Source organism: Eufriesea mexicana, unplaced genomic scaffold, assembly GCF_001483705.2.
Source record: "Eufriesea mexicana isolate 0111107269 unplaced genomic scaffold, ASM148370v2 scaffold598, whole genome shotgun sequence".
Classification (NCBI taxonomy): domain Eukaryota; kingdom Metazoa; phylum Arthropoda; class Insecta; order Hymenoptera; family Apidae; genus Eufriesea; species Eufriesea mexicana.
The window spans coordinates 577,517-596,021 of NW_016908752.1; the positions used below are offsets into that span (position 1 = coordinate 577,517).

At 34.3% G+C, this 18,505-nt stretch overlaps 2 protein-coding genes across 4 annotated transcripts in view; one reads left to right on the top strand and one right to left on the bottom strand.

Annotated features, from left to right (window-relative positions):
* LOC108546002 (uncharacterized) overlaps positions 1-18,505 on the top strand; it is a 111,075-nt gene that overhangs the window by 30,780 nt on the left and 61,790 nt on the right. The gene's annotated exons all lie outside the window — the stretch shown is intronic.
* Positions 1-18,505, bottom strand: part of LOC108545988 (unconventional myosin-Ie) — a 46,204-nt gene that overhangs the window by 21,376 nt on the left and 6,323 nt on the right. Inside the window, exon 3 of the mRNA XM_017897886.1 lies at positions 10,840-11,006. Coding sequence (XP_017753375.1) covers positions 10,840-11,006 — 167 coding nt within the window. The remainder of the gene's footprint in view (positions 1-10,839; positions 11,007-18,505) is intronic.

An 18,505-nucleotide genomic window follows, 5' to 3' on the forward strand; every position in this document is an offset into this window, starting at 1 on the left:
TGAGCTCCTCGATCTTCCTAAGATCGGCCTTAGGAAAAATCGGGAGCTCGCCAAATATGATTGGCTGTTTTCGACCAAGGGCGTTCCCTTGGTTCGCGAATCGGTGACCTTGCAGAAAAGGAAGGTTCCCCCAAAAAGCAACGATAGTGGAGGAAACCCTCTCCTCCAAGGTGGGGTACCTGGGGTCCACCCGCGCGCTGGTGACCCCATCGGTCGTTTATTACCCCTAGCGAGGGCCTGAGGCTTCCAACGTGTGCGGACCACGTGGAGCCCTCAGGCCTATTGTCAGCCAAGTCTTAAGAGCCGTCGCCTAATTTCGTTAAATTAGGGATTTCCAGGATTCTCGTGTTCCGCGACACGAGAAGTCAAAGAAAAAAGGTAAAGCAGTCAAACATGCTGAAGGCATGGAGCGGAAAAGTCCGATGCCGAATTGTTTAACCCTAAGTCCTGGCTGTTGAAAGACCGTAACGGGTCTTCCTTGTTCCACGACGGAACAGTGGAGTATAATACTATTTACACCCTGAAGTATGTCTTCTTCTACGTTGTTATATACCCGTGGATGACTACCATGATTTTCATAAAATAATTTGAACGAGCCTGTTTCTGCCAACGTTTGTTTTACTCTTTGGATCATCCGTACGTCGAAACGATGACGATTATTGATTGAATTTTTCTATACAGCCTATTTACAGCGAAAGCATTGCTACTGTAAGCTTCTAGTGCAAGCAAAATATCGACATACTTGCGATTATGTTGTCATTGCGATAACTTGTGATAAAGTAATACAAAATTCTACGATGGCTGTCGATTTTGTATTACTATGTTTTTGGTATTTATGAACCATACCGGAATCTATGTTTGCGAATACCAGTACCGATAAAAATAATTTAATTGCGAGATAAGGACAAAGTGTCTATCTTATATGAATTACTATAAATTTGCAAATTTAATTTTCTGGAAAACGAAACCTCGAGCGGAAAAACATTATATCAAATTGTTTGTTCACTTCTTTTTCAACGAGGAAACATCCCGTTTTTGTATCACGAAATTCATAGTCTTGAAATTAAATTGAACATTATACAGTAAAGGTTATACAATGATAAAATAATGACGCATTATAAATTACGCATAATAATAGATTATACTATGAAATTATAAAATAATACCATAAATGTTCTATTGCAAACGTAATTAATTTTATACATTTTTTTCGTTATTGTATAATGGTATTAATGGTATTAATTGCTATATTAAGCAATTTTGTATTAAATAGGAAACAGAATTATTTTTAATTTTTCAACGTGTAGATTATTTTCTTTTTGATATCTTATAATTTCATCGAAGAAAAGAAAGACAACACAATATTATAGTTATAGTTATATGGTTATACACAAATATAACAAGTCATTACTAATAAGACCTCTTAATAAATTAATTTGAAATTACGTAAGAAATTATAAAAATTACTTTTATTTTTAGATAATAAGGTGATTATTGCGTAGTTGATTATTACTGTATAATTTTTTCTCTGTTTATTAGCCCGCTGTATTAATAATGAATACAGAACTTTAACAACTATTTTCTGACAACAATAAAATTACAACATCTCCTAAACTAATGATTTTTTTAATATAAATGGCTTAAAACTTTCTTGCAAAGTATGTCAAGATGCATCGAATGACGCAATAAAAAATATATTATTCTATTTAAAAAAATATCAATGACCTTCAGATCTTCTCTACACGACTATCTACAAGAAAACTAGTACCGTTAAAATTTGTTCCCCTCGAAACTATTCAAATCCATGTCAAATATTTTACGCTAATAAATAATAATAAAGACGTAAACCTGAAAGGCAGAATATCGTGACACATACATCTGTATGTACATAGATGCAGTAATAGTACCTGCAAGTATTAGACAGTATCGGATAATAGTAGAATAATAAGTAGATATAACAATTCTCAAGATTCTCACGTATTTTATTGCATTATTTTACTCCAAAACATGCTTTCTAAACGTGTTGATGAAACAGTGCAATTACACATAATAGCGTTATAATATTACGCGTAATCTGAGACTTAACTAAGCCAATGAACGTTCGATTGTAATCTTCTTACATGTTGATCCAATGGCTGAATGAGTTGTTTCACATTTCACTTATAGTTGCTATTAATGACCTTCACAGTGAGCGTTCTAATAATACTATGCACTGTTGGATATACATTTCCTTCATCCATTTCAGATGTCTCGATGACATAAAATAAAATATAAAATAGTCCCCTCTAAGACCATGATTATACCACGATTAATATTATGGCACATTTTGTCTACATTCTCTATACATTCAAGTGATCGATGTATTTTACTCTAACAGTTTTCTTTGATCTTCTGCATTTGTTGTCAGTTAGGTACTCTATTGGTTTTCTTTATATCGAAATTAGCCATGCTCGTAAAAAGAATTATCAATCAGAAAGTGGCAAGGCGAAATAAAAATGGATCATTTGGATAGAATAATAGAGGATTAAAAGGGTATAAATTCAGGATAGCGTTTGCGATTACGAATGTTTAGGATCGTTCATTGGCGTAGACTATCCATTTTAAATGATGTTTCAACGACTAAATAATAGCTTCTCATAGGCTATTAAAATATAGACGAGTAAATTGACATAAAGTGCCAAGTAATTTTTTCTGTGAGAAAATTATAGTCATTCCGTAGCGTTTGATAAAACTGTGTGAAAACATTACTGGCTTTGATGTAGTTCGGTATATGATCCATACAAGTATGAATCCAATGTTCTCTTCTTCCCATTAATTTTTAAGCGTACTATTTGATGTCATTTCTATTCAATGAAAACAGAATCGTAATAATTAATACTGTAGTTATAAAATGGTTTCCAGTTATACAGATTATTAGCATATTTTGCATAATGTAATTCACAGATGGTATAATGTAACAGAACTATTTATTAGACTGACAGATGATTTTATGCTAATTTTCTCATTCTTGTTAATGACATATTTGTCAAACATTGTACGCAGTACAAGTGATTCTTACATGACAATGTCTGAGATATGCGTTCTGAACGATGACTGACACGATATACGTAATATATGCATGACAAGTATGTATACAACACGTTGCAATTCTTATTAATTAATTCAGGAAGATGAGTTTGCTTTTTCATCGATGACTTTCTCTGTTTTCTAGATTGCGAATCTTTTTGTCAAAAGATATTACTTGCAGATGTCAGTTGATTCATTCAATTCCTCCGTTTCCACTTTTAACAGATTCGCTGAAGTAAGTAGTTTATTTAAATTGTAAGCAGTGAACTATGATTCGTGTTAGCTCCTGAAAACAAGACTATCGACGAAGAAGTTATCGCTATAAACGATACGAATTTGTCGCGTCGCGTCGCGATCGAAATTCTCGTATTTCCGACGGGTTGTAAGGCCGTCTCGCGAATACGACACGTGTTGCCCGCCAAATTAATATTGGGCAACTGTTTAAGTTGCACGAGCGGAAAAGAGTCGTGTCTACGACGTTCGAGGTTTCGAAAAGAACGTGGCGTGTTGTTGATTTGAATCGGTTAGACGGAGTTTCTGAAGAGAACCGACGTCTCTCAAATTTCGTACCAAAGTGTCTTTAGAGAGAATCCGTGTCTCTCAGATTTCGCAAGGAAGTGCTTTAGAGAGAACCCGTGTCTCTCCGAGCTCGTACCGAAGTGTTAGGAGAGAACCCGTGTCTTTCAGAGCTCGTGCGGAAGTGAGCTCCTCGATCTTCCTAAGATCGGCCTTAGGAAAAATCGGGAGCTCGCCAAATATGATTGGCTGTCTTTGACCAAGGGCGTTCCCTTGGTTCGCAAATCGGTGACCTTGCAGAAAGGGAAGGTGCCCCCAAAAAGCAACGATAGTGGAGGAAATCCTCTCCTACAAGATGGGGTACCTGGGGTCCACCCGCGCGCTGGTGACCCCATCGGTCGTTTATTACCCCTAGCGAGGGCCTGAGGCTTCCAACGTGTGCGGACCACGTGGAGCCCTCAGGCCTATTGTCAGCCAAGTCTTAAGAGCCGTCGCCTAATTTCGTTAAATTAGGGATTTCCAGGATTCTCGTGTTCCGCGACACGAGAAGTCAAAGAAAGAAGGTAAAGCATTCAAACACGCTGAAGGCATGGAGCGGAAAATTCCGATGCCGAATTGTTCGACCCTAAGACCTGGCTGTTGGAAGATCGTAACGGGTCTTCCTTGTTCCACGACGGAACAGAATTCGTAATTACAAATTTTACTGCGACGTATTCGACGCATCGTTAGAAAATCATTCGAATCTATTCTTCATGGTAAAAGGCGAAAGAACTACGTCGATATTTGTTTCTGAAAAGATAAATTTGCTGGATTACTTTACAATTTGACAAGATACCAAATTGCCGTATCAATCGTCTCTTGCATTTGAGTTTATCATTAATGCTTTCAGTGTGTATAGCTTTTCGTTGATTTAAGTAAAAATAGTCATATCGATCTAGGGAAAAGTCATGAAAGGCAAGAAGTTTGGCGCAAAGATGATTGATTTTCGATATTATCCGATTCTTCAGTGACAAGTACATAGATACAGTCCACATATCGTCCATTTATATCGCAGATTCGATGTATTATAGTTCACATTTTGGATTTTGCGTTGTGTGGCATAGCGGAAAAGAGCTATAAAAGGAGTAACAGCAAATGGACCAGAAATAAATCAGATCCAACGGCAAAAACGATTGTCGACGAACAGTTCACCGATTGGTCTGTAATATCTTCGGTGATTGAAGGAGTGAGGGGAATTTACGAACATGCTGAAGGCATGGAGCGGAAAATTCCGATGCCGAATTGTTCGACCCTAAGACCTGGCTGTTGGAAGACCGTAATGAGTCTTCTTCCTTGTTCCACGACGGAACAACGGCTGTTTATTGTCTTCTTTTTTCTTTTTCTGACTGGCATTTCTAATTTTAGAAAATTTAGAGAAAGCGAGGAACGATCATTTCGAAGAGGGAGAGTTATGTCGAGCTTGGTAGCGTGAAATCGAAAGATGTTGAGAGGAGAGTTGTTTGAAGTTGTTTTGAGTTATTTTTTGTTTTATATACAAAGTGTTCCGTCCCGGAAAGCGAGTTTATAACATGATTTTTATTCTAAGACTTACATTTTTAACAGACTTAACGGTTTATTTTATATTTTATACCGCGACTGCAATTCCGGAGGTTAGATATGCCTCAACGTCGTTCTAGCGGATTAAGTTTATAAAGGTAAAGCAAAATTAGGAATTTTACTAGTACCAGACGCGACAGATGGGACCCACTTGTGACAGGCCCAACAAGCAACGGACGGACGGCACTTATAAATCACGTCATTGACCATCAGAAATCGGCTCCTTGACAGTTTCCTACTCCTTAGCCAAAGGTCCTTATGTCACACCCTCTGTCCAATTAAAACTCTTTACCTTTCCACCACCAACATCTATTTTACCCAATCAGAACTAAACTAGAGAAAACACCGGACCGAACACGACGCGACAGGACATACAGCAAAATCGAGAAGTCAGTTCGTCTTCGGCACCGATCCTTAAAACATGTGAATTACACATACAACCGCGTGTTCGAAACGGTACTCCGTTAACGTCTACATTATAACTATTCTACACTTTTCTCTAAATAAACACTCTCTTTTGACCACACACATTCTGGATCCTTATTATTACAACTAGTCACGCAATATTAATTTGGCGCGTGATAAGCGTTCTAGGACATCGAAGGAATTCGATACGATAGGACGCTATACAAAATGTAGGCGGTCGACTTTGAGCACTTACAATAAAATAAGATAAATTCCCCCGTTTCTGTATTCTTAACACGTCAGGTCACATTTTGGTTTTCAACGTCATCTCAAGGTCATGGTACTATAAGTCATTGAACTCGTCTTAAGACAGACTACAATATCATGCCATGAAGAATAATTGTTAATGTGCAAAAAGATGTCGATATCCTTAAAAAAGATACATGACCTTGACAGAACTTCTTTTTTCACCACCAGATGCACGCCTTGGAACCATTCAAACCCCGCATTGTCGTTTCTCCCTAATTTTCATAGTAATGTAAATAACTTAGCTGCTTAATTTAAGTGAATCATCCTGTATAAAAGACATGTATGTACTCTAGTGTGTAGATTCATTTCGCGATATATGGATATGTATTTATGAATCATACTGCATAACAAAGCATACAAATAAAATTCAACATACTTACCGAAGTTTTTAACCTACGGTGAAATATACTAAAACCTAACCTAAAATTCAAGCATACTTAACTTATCATGCTATAGACCAAGAACTTGCTTATCATCATTATACAAGTTAATGAAATCTTATATTATGGGAAAAATTGAATTATATTTAATAAAGCACACTATTTTAATAACAACAAAATTGAAACAAATATTCTAAGATCAGAAGGAACGCAAAAAGTAATTGTAAAGCAATTAGAGGAGAAAGTTGTTCAATTTGGAATCTATTTTGAGTTAAAAGCTTTATAATAAAAAGTTAAACTGTCGATGACACAAACAGTAAATGCTTAATCTGATAAGTTCTATTCCACGATTATCAAAAGGTAGCTATGAAATCCTCGCCTTAATTTTCTATGCAATAGCACATTGCAGCTAATTGTAATTACAGTCTAATTATAGTCGATTTGCTTGAAATTCTTCTTCCAGGAAGACAACTTGTTCCTCTGATGACGTTCACCGCAAACACTCTTTGCCATATATCTAGATTACTTTCTAATGAAATTAATTACTAACTTTTACCTTCTAGTCACAAAGTTCTTTCAATCTTCTTTCTGTTTCTATTGTTCAAAGCATATAAATTGATAGTCACCTTTACTCATTTATTTCTGATTTACTACTAACGTATAGTAGGACTATATTTTCGAGAGTAAATCGTGTAATTTTCACGGGCGAATCGCAAGTTGGCTGAATCGCGTGATTCCGAATCAATTAATTAACGGCCAATTCAGTAGGTCATCGATCTTCTAAAAGAGGACTTCTAGCACCACGCCAGAGTCAAAATCAAAGTAGTCAGAACAAAGAGAGAATCACTTCTTGAGAGTTGTGCGAAATGAAACTGTGATCGGTATGGACGTGCGTTGTCTGATATCGGAAAGAGCGCGTGTCGGTGTGTAACGGTGTAAACGAAATTTCGGTCTATTTATATTTTCTTTCCTTTCGTTACAATTAAAGTTTTCTGTTCTTTTCATTTATCTTATCCTGTTTGTTTATCGGTGTCTCGATCCCTTCGAGCAGATCCGATATTCCTTTGACGAAGAAGGTACCAACACACATACAGTGCTGGGAAAAAGTATTGACACAGCATGGTTGTTGTGGTACAAGTGTTTATAGCTACTAAGAAAATTGATTTAAAGGAAACACTTTTTGGCATATTCATTTATTATCTATTTCTAGTTTATTACATAGTGGAAGTAATAATATAAATATATTGATTCACGAAACAATAACATAAAAATACATTTATTGAACATTTTATGGGTGGACAAAGTATTGGCACATGATGCTCAATATAGTATATCCGCATTTGTTTGAAAAATTTCCGATCGTTATTTTAAAATCTAGTTAGGTGATACCCCGATTGTCATTTTTAAGAACAATTATCCTAAAGTTCAGTCGTCTAGCAACAGGGAAAGTAAGAAAAAGTAATAATGTCAAGAAAAGCGAAAGAAACGACAAGTGAAGAGAGAAAAATAATATTAAATTTGTACAAAATGCGAAAATCTTATAGCGAAATATTACAAATTGTTAACAAAAGTCGTTTTACTATTAGAAGCATTGTAAAACGATTTACAAATCAATCAGATTTTAATAATGCGAATCGAAGTGGTCGTCCTCCCACGTTATCTGTTAAAGAAAAACGTAAAATTGTAAACGAAGTGAAGAAAAATCCTAAATTAAACTCCTCGGAACTCAGAATCATATTAAATAGTGTCAAAAAGAAGTAAGTTTGAAAAACTGTACGGGGGATATTAAAAACTGCCCGATAATCTGCGTGTGTTGCACGAAGAAAACCATATATATCGGGAAAAAATCGAAAGATGAGGGTTGAATTTGCCAAAGAATTCATAACGAAGGATTCAACATTTTGGAGCAACATACTGTTTTCCGATGAAAGCAAATTTAACATGTTTAAATCCGATGGTAGAATATTAGTTTGGAGAAAGCCAAATACTGGATTGGATCTACGAAATTTACAATCGAGTATAAAACATGGAGGTGGTGGAGTTATGGTGTGGGGTTCTTTGGCATCATCTTGGGTTGGCGAATTAATTTTTATAGATGATATTATGGACAAATACGCATATTTAAATATATTAAAACAAAATTTATTCAAAAAAGCGGAAAAATTAAATCTCCCACGGAATTTCTATTTCCAACAAGACCGCGATCCAAAGCACACCGCTTCCATCGTACACCATTGGATCATTTATAATACTTCTCATTCCCTAAATACACCACTGCAGAGTCCAGACATGAATCCTATCGAACATATCTGAAATGAATTGAAAAAAAGGATTCGAAAACATCGCATAACATGCAAAGCAGACTCGAAGAATGTCCTTTTACAAGAATGGAATAAAATCGAGCCGGATTTTACAATAAAGTTGGTTGATACAATGCCCAAACGATTAAAGGAAGTTCTTAAAAGGAATGGAGAGCCAACTAAATATTAATATTTAATTCCAAGTCATTTTTAAACGTTTTTATTCGAGTGTGCCAATACTTTTATCCACTCATAAAATGTTCAATAAATACATTTTTGTTATTGTTTCGTGAATAAATGTATTTATATTACTGCTTCTACTATCTAATAAAACTAGAATAAATAATAAATGAATATGTCAAAAAGTTTTTCTATCACATCAATTTATTTAGTAGTTATAAGCACTTCCATGCTATGCCAATACTTTTGTTCAGCACTGGATGTACATATATGCGGGGTGACGAGCGGCGGACTCTGCTGGAAAATAATAAACAGCGGCATCGGCTTTGACTTAGGCCTTTAGAATGATACCTGAAATGCGTGCGAACGGATGACATATTTATGACTAGTCGGGTGATTAAGAGAGAAAGCCTGTGTATGGAAAGAGAGAGTTTTGACTTTAAATAAGGGTGCAAGGGCGTGGGGGTGGCAGATCGTGTGTATTCGAGATGTAGAGAATAGAGGATCGTGTGTTTGAGAGTTAGAATTGAGAGGAACTTAGTGCAATATGTTAATTAAATAAACCAGTTTTATTATTAAAAGGGAGTTGTTGTCCATTAAACGCGTAGATCTCGGTCTGCATAGGATTAATCTATCTAGAAATCCTACATATACTTCGAGGCTGAAAGCGGAAATACACCCGTTCTTCGCAACCTACTATATTATATCTTGTCACACGTTGACATTTTGTGTAATAAAAAAGATACATATTGTGGTATTAGTGAATTTCGGAACTACGTATCAGCAGATCGAGCATTTGTCGGCGCGAGTAGTGAGTGTCAGTGTTGCGTAGCAGTGGATCGAGTGACTGCGGGCATGATTGACGAGTGTTCGGAAGGGTGCACTGTGAATTGACAGAATGTTTATACTAAGAATATAAGTGGCGCAGGAAGAACAAATGAATCCCTGAAATTCTTTTAGAATTTTCGGACGCCTGGCAATACGTATTATGCGTCTTTGAAGCTATTAAGAAACAGAGAACTAACGCCGATGCTGCCTCATCCTATCTTACTCGGTCTTGCTATGGCCCCCTGATAATCTTTGTCACTCTTCGGCCAATAGCAGTCACTGCCTGTGATCGAGAGAGTGTAAGTGGAGTCAGTCAACCCTGAGGATGTAAACACGTTGTGGCATCTCTTCCCGACCGCATAGTAGATGAATGAGTATAAAAAGGAATGTCAAGGGATGCGGGAGTCGGAGTGCAAGTACGAGTTCTGCGAATCAGATTTGAGAGCCAGTTTTGTGAGAGTGAGAAATCAGTCTTAAGAGTCGCTTGAGAGAGAGTCGGTCACGAAAGTTAGTTTGAACAGTCGATTTTGTATTTTATTTTAAATATAATATTCTAATCGTCAAAGAGAGAAAGCTCTATCACCGCCACACCCATTTCCACAGTATATTCTATTTTCTATGTTTATATTTGCGAGTGTGGGATTATCGAAACATAGGCAATCCAAGCTGCGTTTCTTTCACCTTCTAAGATAATAAATTCTTACTATTCATTGGTATTGTCGATACAAAAGTATTCTCAGCCTTAAATAGTTCTTTATAAACACATTTCTACTACTAATTAACTGTCAGAAAACTCTTGATTATCTTCAAAGTAGACCATCTTACTATCTTCGCGTTTTAATTAGTGTGTATCATGTAAATGATTATTGATTTTGTGAAATCAATGTCAAAATATTTTTTAATAGAGAACTAATAAAACATCAATTGTTGCATAAAAAGTGACCCATTTCTAAATATAAACTTTCGCTTAAATTTCTTAAATTTTTTTCTACGTGCAGAGAAATCTCACATTCCACGATATGTTTTACTTAAAAGACATACGTATGTATCTTCATCAAGTTGCATCACTTACCCTGATTTTTATAATTTTACGTAAAAGTTAATTAACACATGCTAATAGTAAAATATATTAAAACTATAAATATTCTGTATTTTAAAAATGTAAATAGAACAGTGGAAATTAATTTTTGGTAATTTTCGATACTTATTTGGTAAAAATTTAATACATAACATATAAGAAAATAATAGCAATAACTTACTTAGTGCTTGTTTGCATTAGTTCCACGAGGTCTGTGAAAAGCACATCGCGATTTTTATCACAAAATCCATCAACAGAATAAGAGACAACTCCGGCATAATGGTATATAGCAAATCCTTCTGTTGTGCTTTCGAAGTGTTCGTGTTTACCAGACGCAACTTCAAGTTTCTGTAATTGTTATTAAGATTAATTAAAAAAAGAAAATTATCATAAATATACAAATATTAAAATTAATTAATTGAATATTTATTGTGCATTAAAAATTAAATTATGGAATACATGTTATTTTGCATAACATTCTATACTCATATGTCAATGTCTAGTTACATTTAAAAATTACTTAATTAACAAATAGAAATAAAAAGTAAATTTTAACTTATATCAAAATCTGTTATACCGTATGAACAATTTAAGAATATTTCTTAAATTTTGTATTCTAACCTTAATATAACCTTTTTATTGTCAATTGACCTATATTTTAATCCTATAGGTTACCCTAATTGGATGTATGCTTATGCGAAAACTACCAACGACCGATATGTCTTATTTATTTACGTTCAGATTATTAATTAAATAATTAAATTTAATTAAATTTTTCTATATTTAAATGCAGTGAGAAGAAAAAATAATTAAATTGCATTATGTATTCTTCAAGTTTGAATAAATAATGAAATTTTATAAAAATTTACTCGTGAAAATGTGTAAATTGAAACACCTTTAGAGTTGGCAGTAAAACGATTATTACCGAAACAATTCAAATAATTGGTTTCAAATTTTATGCTTTCGCTATTATTGAAGACAATAAATATTCGATGAAATCAATATTAATTTTTACAAAGATGGTGTATCTATTTATTTGTAGTATTATATATATTTATTTATTTACTATAGTTAGATCTTACAGGTCCAATAGCTTTGTGGTAAAAGAGTTAAAATGTGTTAAAATGAATAATAAGTATTAATCCCCAACAACAGGATTCGTGTTTGTGATGTAATATTACCAATTTCCCAATTAGCATTATTATCTTACACATAACTTTCTGCATAAAATGGTAAAGAACAAAACAAATAATTAAAAAAATATATTCTTCGCTGCCATGATTTATGTACATATATATAAAAATTTCCGCAACGTTTAAAATATTTGCTTATCAATTTACATTAATGAAAAATGAAATCTTGTAATTTATATAACTCCAAATAATATACAAACCATAGAAATGAGTAACCTGTCTCTATCGTACGAGTGCACGAGGTCCATGAAAGATTATATGAGCTGCTCATTTACCAAAAAATAGAAATTTATTTTAAACATCAAAATTTGGCAGAAAAATTAAAGAAAGTTTAATAGGTGGAGTTAATCACTTTGGTCTTCAAATGGTTCACATGTAAACTGAAATACGTGATGAAACGGATATTTAGGTCTAGGTGTCGAATTGCAATTGGAGTGCACTTCATAACAGTTTTGTAACATATGTTAGGAGTGCGTGAGCGATTGAGCAACTCAGGAGAACGGATACGTGAAGTTAGTTGAGAAAAGTGACTCTTTATTATTAAAGTATAGGTCAAATGTATTAGGTGTTAAAAGTCCTTTCTCTCTAGACTTTCTGGTTATACTCTTGCCCTAAGGAGAAAAATAAAACCAGCTTATAAAATCGATAAGAGTGACATATTGTCTAATGAAATACAAAGAGGACGTATTGTAAAAAAAATATTAAAATAAAAATATAAAGTACTATTAACGGTAGTAGTAAAACAAGGAAGGAAAATATGATCATCAGTAATCAATACATTTAATTTATATTTCAGTTATATTGGAAATATTTAAAAAAGAAGGGACTTTAATTCTATGTATACATAAAATTTCAATTTTATGCAACGAAATAAAAGAAAAATAAAAGGAAAAAAGATTGATAGAAAAAGAGTAACAGAGGTCTGGTTTATGAAACATGGGATAATAAGATATTTGACACGTTGTGTACATAAAATTGAAACAAAAATTTTAGCATTAAATAAAAAGAAAAGAAAGGAAAATGGGGAAAAAGTAATGTATTATGCATTACGTTCAGGGCCTATTAGTAGACTCTCTGATAAAGACTGTTTGTAAAATGTAAAATTACTTATCTTAAAATTTGGTGACAAAAATGGATCAAAAGATTTTTTAGTATTCTGTTCATACGTATCTCCCAGATGGCAAGTGTATGAAAGCAGCCATATAATATTTTTATAAAAGTTGGTTACCTTGTTAAATGTCAGATATAGTTTAATAATATATACATAGAAACAAATAATAAAAAATTCATTTGTCTAAACGCGATTTTTCTATAAGTTTAACAGTAAAATAATGAATTTGTTTATATGAATGAAACCAGTATATTAGGTTATTGGATTTAACTTTAGATCAAACTTATAGACATAAATACTTATTTCTAATATTGCTATAATCAGAGAGGATCAATAATTTTTTATCATTCTTTTACCAGTAGTTATTTAAAATTCTTTTTTAATGTTTATCGCTATTCTGTGAATGCTATGATCTTGTAGCTGTCACGAATTTTTAGTAAAACTTAAATCAAGTAATTATAGAAATACAATATTATAGTAATAGAAATTAAAAATTTTCCTTTTAATCCAATTTCAATGTATATACTTCATAATGGTAATATCTTTCGTTAAATCCTTTTTTGAAACTCACGAATTTACTTCTACGAACCAGTTTTAGAAAGATTTTATTTCCCAAAATAAGATGAAGTAATGGAATTATTTTTCGTTTCAAAGTTTCATTTTCTAGAAAAATGATTTGTCTCGTACTTTGCATAAATGCTTTCGTTGCGGACCGCTATTGTAACTGTTTACGTGCAGCTTGTTCATTTAAGGTATTGTTTAAATGTTGGCCATTCTCACGTACTGTACAGAGATGAGAAGATGGATAACGAGATAGCACATGGACAAGGGACACATTCTGCCACTTCTACTTGACTCCACCTTTCATGTTTCCGAAATCTCTATCTTTATGTATAGTTGGCTCAGACGATGTAACAAGATCGTAAAATCAGTCGAGCGCAAAAGTACAAATGTTCTGGCTGTAAAACAACAACTTAAAATATTTGTGGAAAATAAAGAGCATAGTAATACGATATTAATTAAAAGGAATTTTTTTGTTGTTGAGTACATATTAGTGATAATTTTGATTTTCGAAGGTTAACATTCTTTTAAATGTACGAAATATATAGTAAAATAGTTCGTATTGGAACTTTCAATACAAATAGTCAAACGTTCTACTATCTGAATCTTCTGTTATTCGAGCAGAATGCATCCTAACAATAGATGTCTTCTTTTAATATAGGTATGTGTTATTTACATACAATATTTACTGCGGAGAAGTGAGAAAAATGGCGTTTTCATTATTGATCGAAAGTATCACATCCACAAATGGGAACATATAAGATCGCATGGTAATGAAAACGAACGAGATACACCGAGACCGAATAAGATTAACCGATAAGCATCACAATACATTGACGTAGACAAGAAAGCAGTGTTAACCATTAACCATAAGACAAGACACGTGCCGTAAAGTAAAATTTATTTTACTAGTATGTTAATACTTAAGGCCTAGATTTTAAAAGTATGTGTTAGCATGCTCCCTTATTTTCAAGTTGAAGATATCGAGTGTATTTACAACGTTTCATCCAATTGATTTATAGTTGCAATATACCTAAGAACCTACTCTAAAAAGTTCTTGAAAATTTGATTCTTATATTTGTAGGAGGTCATCGTCTGTGACAGTATTTTTTGTGTGAGTATGACTGTAGAGAGCATGGGAAACACTCCTCGAAAGCGAGCAACAATAAACAGCACCCTCGTGTTCGGCTTAGGCGTCTAGGCTGTTATCTGGAGTGCGTGTGGAAAGACGAGTGACGACGTACAAGGATGATATGAACGGGATATTTATGGCAGTATCGAATGCGAATGAAGAGTGGAAGCTTAGGAAGGCATCTGAGTATTTAGGATACGAGATTGAGAAAGAGAGCATGAGTATGAAAGAATACAGAGTGTAAGGTTTAAATAAGGGTGCAAGGACGCGGAAGAGTCAGTGTGTCTTAGAGTCAGTGTTCAGGATTATTAAATCAAGCGTTGTCCCATCTTGGGGCAAACTCTAGACCCAGAAGACCCGTTACGGTCTTCTGACAGCCAGATTCTAATTGCTGTTTTATTTCAATTTCGGTATTTTCTATTTTCTCCATTTTTCAATATGCTTTACAAGCTGTTCTTTATTTTCCTCGGGTCACTGGACACGAGGCATTCTTTAGCCACTAATTTTAGAAACCAAGCAACAGCACTTAGGATTTGGCTGACAATAGGCCTGCAAAGGAAAGGACCAGGCCATGTGCGATGTCACAACTTTCGAAGCCATAAAGTAACGGGTCACGAATGTGCGGGTGGCCCACCAGCAACCCCCTCTGAGGGAGAGGTTTCCTCCATCAGCAGACCTGGTCGCGGAAGACGTTCCTCCCTTCTTTGGGGGCACCTGAATCGCGGACCAAGGGACTACCCTCGGTCCCGTCAAACACCAATGGGAAAATCGATTTCCCTTTGGGCAATCCTGGGCTTCGAAAGATCGTGCATCGCACAGTCAGTTAGTCAATATCAATCGAACAGTCAGTTGGTCAGTATTCAACAGTCAGTTCTTCACTTCACATCAGACAGCACAGTCCTTCAGTATCGACAACAGAGTCAAGTCAACCAGTACATATCAAGCATTCAGCCAACAACAAGTAGTCTGCACAGACAGTCCCGTGGACTGACTATCTGCTATAAAATCAAATCGGGCACCTACAACTCAGAACGTGTGGCAACGTTCAAGCATTGGACCACCGAGCGGAAGCCTGCCGAATGATTTGGTCCTTCACGCCCGTCTATTGCACAAGTTGGCCTTACAACCCAACACCGTGTCTGCCAACACGAACTGAGCACAAGATTGGGTCCGTAACAGCAATAATTGGCAAAAAATGAAGTAAATGTGAAGCAAATTCAAAGGCAGCATTAAAATGACAAATTTTTAAGATTTGGAACAATATTGACAAAAAGGTTACTGAAAACTTAGTATACAGTATGCAACGTTGACTGCAAAATGTAAAAAAAGTTCGGGGTCGACCAACGAAATACTAAAATCTTATATTTATATATTTGTTTGACAAATAATATGTACTTATAAAATCGTTCGAATAATTTGTATTATTAACATAATTAATAACATAATAAATTAATTAACGTAATTATTAACATAAGATGAAACGCGAAATATAATTTAATTTACTATTATATCAGCGTAAATCGTTAAGAACATGAAATTAGAAATTACGAGAGTATCAAAGATATAATCAGATGGAGCGTTTCTTGTCTCTATATCGTTCTGCTGGAAATATTTTCATCACTTTCTCGTGTTCTATTTACTTTTGTACAATTAACCAAAATTACGCAGTGTAACTATAAAAATAAAATATAATATAGGTAAAGATGTAGATAAATTGCTCACAAGCGACGAAAGTATAACGAAATTTGCGAAAATATAATTGTGGAGAAATTTATGATTATATTGAAATATTGAAAAAAGACTTTGACATTTTGAGATAGAAAAATGAATTCAACCCTACAGAGTTACTTATGCTGCACAATCTAAATAATTTACCAACCGGAAGGAAGATAAGATCCCTAATTATTGCAAGAAATAGTAAATTTTGCTATTTTTTAATTACATCGATTTCAATGAAATATACCAAAAAAGTGAATCTTTTGATATCTAAAAATTTCCTTATTTGAATATTCGTGGCCTACTAATTTAGATATGGGTAGTAGCTTTGGTATATGAACTGCTTGTAGACAGGAACAGCAGTCTAAATTTTTCTTGAAGTTAGGTTTCATCTTATATTTGTACCAAATTTTTTGAGCAAAACTTGATTTCTACAAAATGTGTGTTTGCGTAACGGCAGACTTGTTAAATGTAAAGCAGAATATAACGGTAGCAAATTGATACTATGAGTTGAAATTGAAATTTAAAGTTAATCAACAGTTTTCTTCTGTTTTATTTTAATATATATACAGGGTGGACGTGATCACTAGCCACTGAACAAGAATGACAAGAAAGCAACATTTAACAGAAGCTGAAAAGTTGAAAGTAGTTGAAATGTTTAAGAAGGGCAAGAAATAAATTGACATAGTAAAAGTGTTTAGTGTGAACCGTTGCATTATCACCAAAATTATAAAACGATTGCGAAAAACAACTGAAAATCTAGATCGTCTAATTGCAAGGCTTTCAAAGTCGAATCCATTTTACACTGCTTCTGAAATTAAAAAACAACTGGGTCTGGAAAATATTCATAGCAGGACAATTAGCCGTCGTTTAGATGAAGATAATCTTTTTTTCTCGCAAAGCATGAAAGAAACCACTTGTGTCGAAGAAAAATAGAGCAGCTTGGTTGGAGTTTGCTAAAGAACACCTTAATTGGACTGCTACTGAATGGTAAAAAATTCTATGCAGCTATGAGAGTAAGTTCGACCTGTTAGAAAATGTCTCTAATAATAATGTGCGACGCCCTACTGGACAACAATTTGATGTTAAATACCTAAAACCGACAGTAAAATTTGGTCGTGGTAATGTAACGGTGTGGAGTTGCTTCTCTCATAATGGCCCTGGTCCATTAATACAAATAAAAGAAACAACGAATAGATTTGTGTATTGCGACAACTTACAAAATTATATGCCGCCATATGTCAATGAAAAAATGTTATCAAGGTGGTCATTTCATCGCGATAACGACCCCAAACATTCTTTTAACTTAGTTAAGATGTTTCTTGCAGAACAAAATGTTAATGTAATCAAGTGGCCAAGTCAATCCCCGAACTTGAATCCAATTCTGTGAGATTCGTCGGAATTCGTGGGATTACGTTGGACGTCAATTTGAAAGTCATTCTTTTACCAATGAAACAGATTTAATGGAAAACATCACGATAACGTGGTCAGAAATATCGGTTGAGTTTTGTGTTCGATTAATTGAATCAATACCACACGGATGCCATGCGGTCCTCAAATCCAAGGGTTATACAACATCTTATTAAACTGTTATGAAAATTACAGATATCTGTATATCGTTGTTTTTATTTAAAGTGGTTATATAAATTAACACGTTGACTGCTACGCGCATTTTACGTGGTTCGCCCATGGCGCCAACATGAATATTTTATTATGCGATGCATATTATGTTGAAATATTATTTACAACAGATAAGGTGAGTTGTATAATCGCGTTTAATGTATTTTTCGTGGTGGGGGTCACCGGTGACCCCCGAGACGCTGTAGACCATTTTTGCCATTATCGATTGTTTAAAAAGCAACTCGAAAAAATATTTCAATTCCTGATTTTAGGATGAAGTTAGCGATGTATTTAGTGAAATGTTCCGATGACGAAGATTGCATTTCATCGAGCAATTACGTACAGAAAAAACGTCGTCACGAATTTAAAAAGAAACCTAGAAGTGTGCGAAATGTAAGGCGATTTTGGAAAGTGTACTATGAAAATAATTCAAATCAGCTAGGAAGAATGAGACCAAAGAATTGCACTAAAAAAGTGGCGACATATTGTGCCGACTGTTTTGGTTCACCTTTTC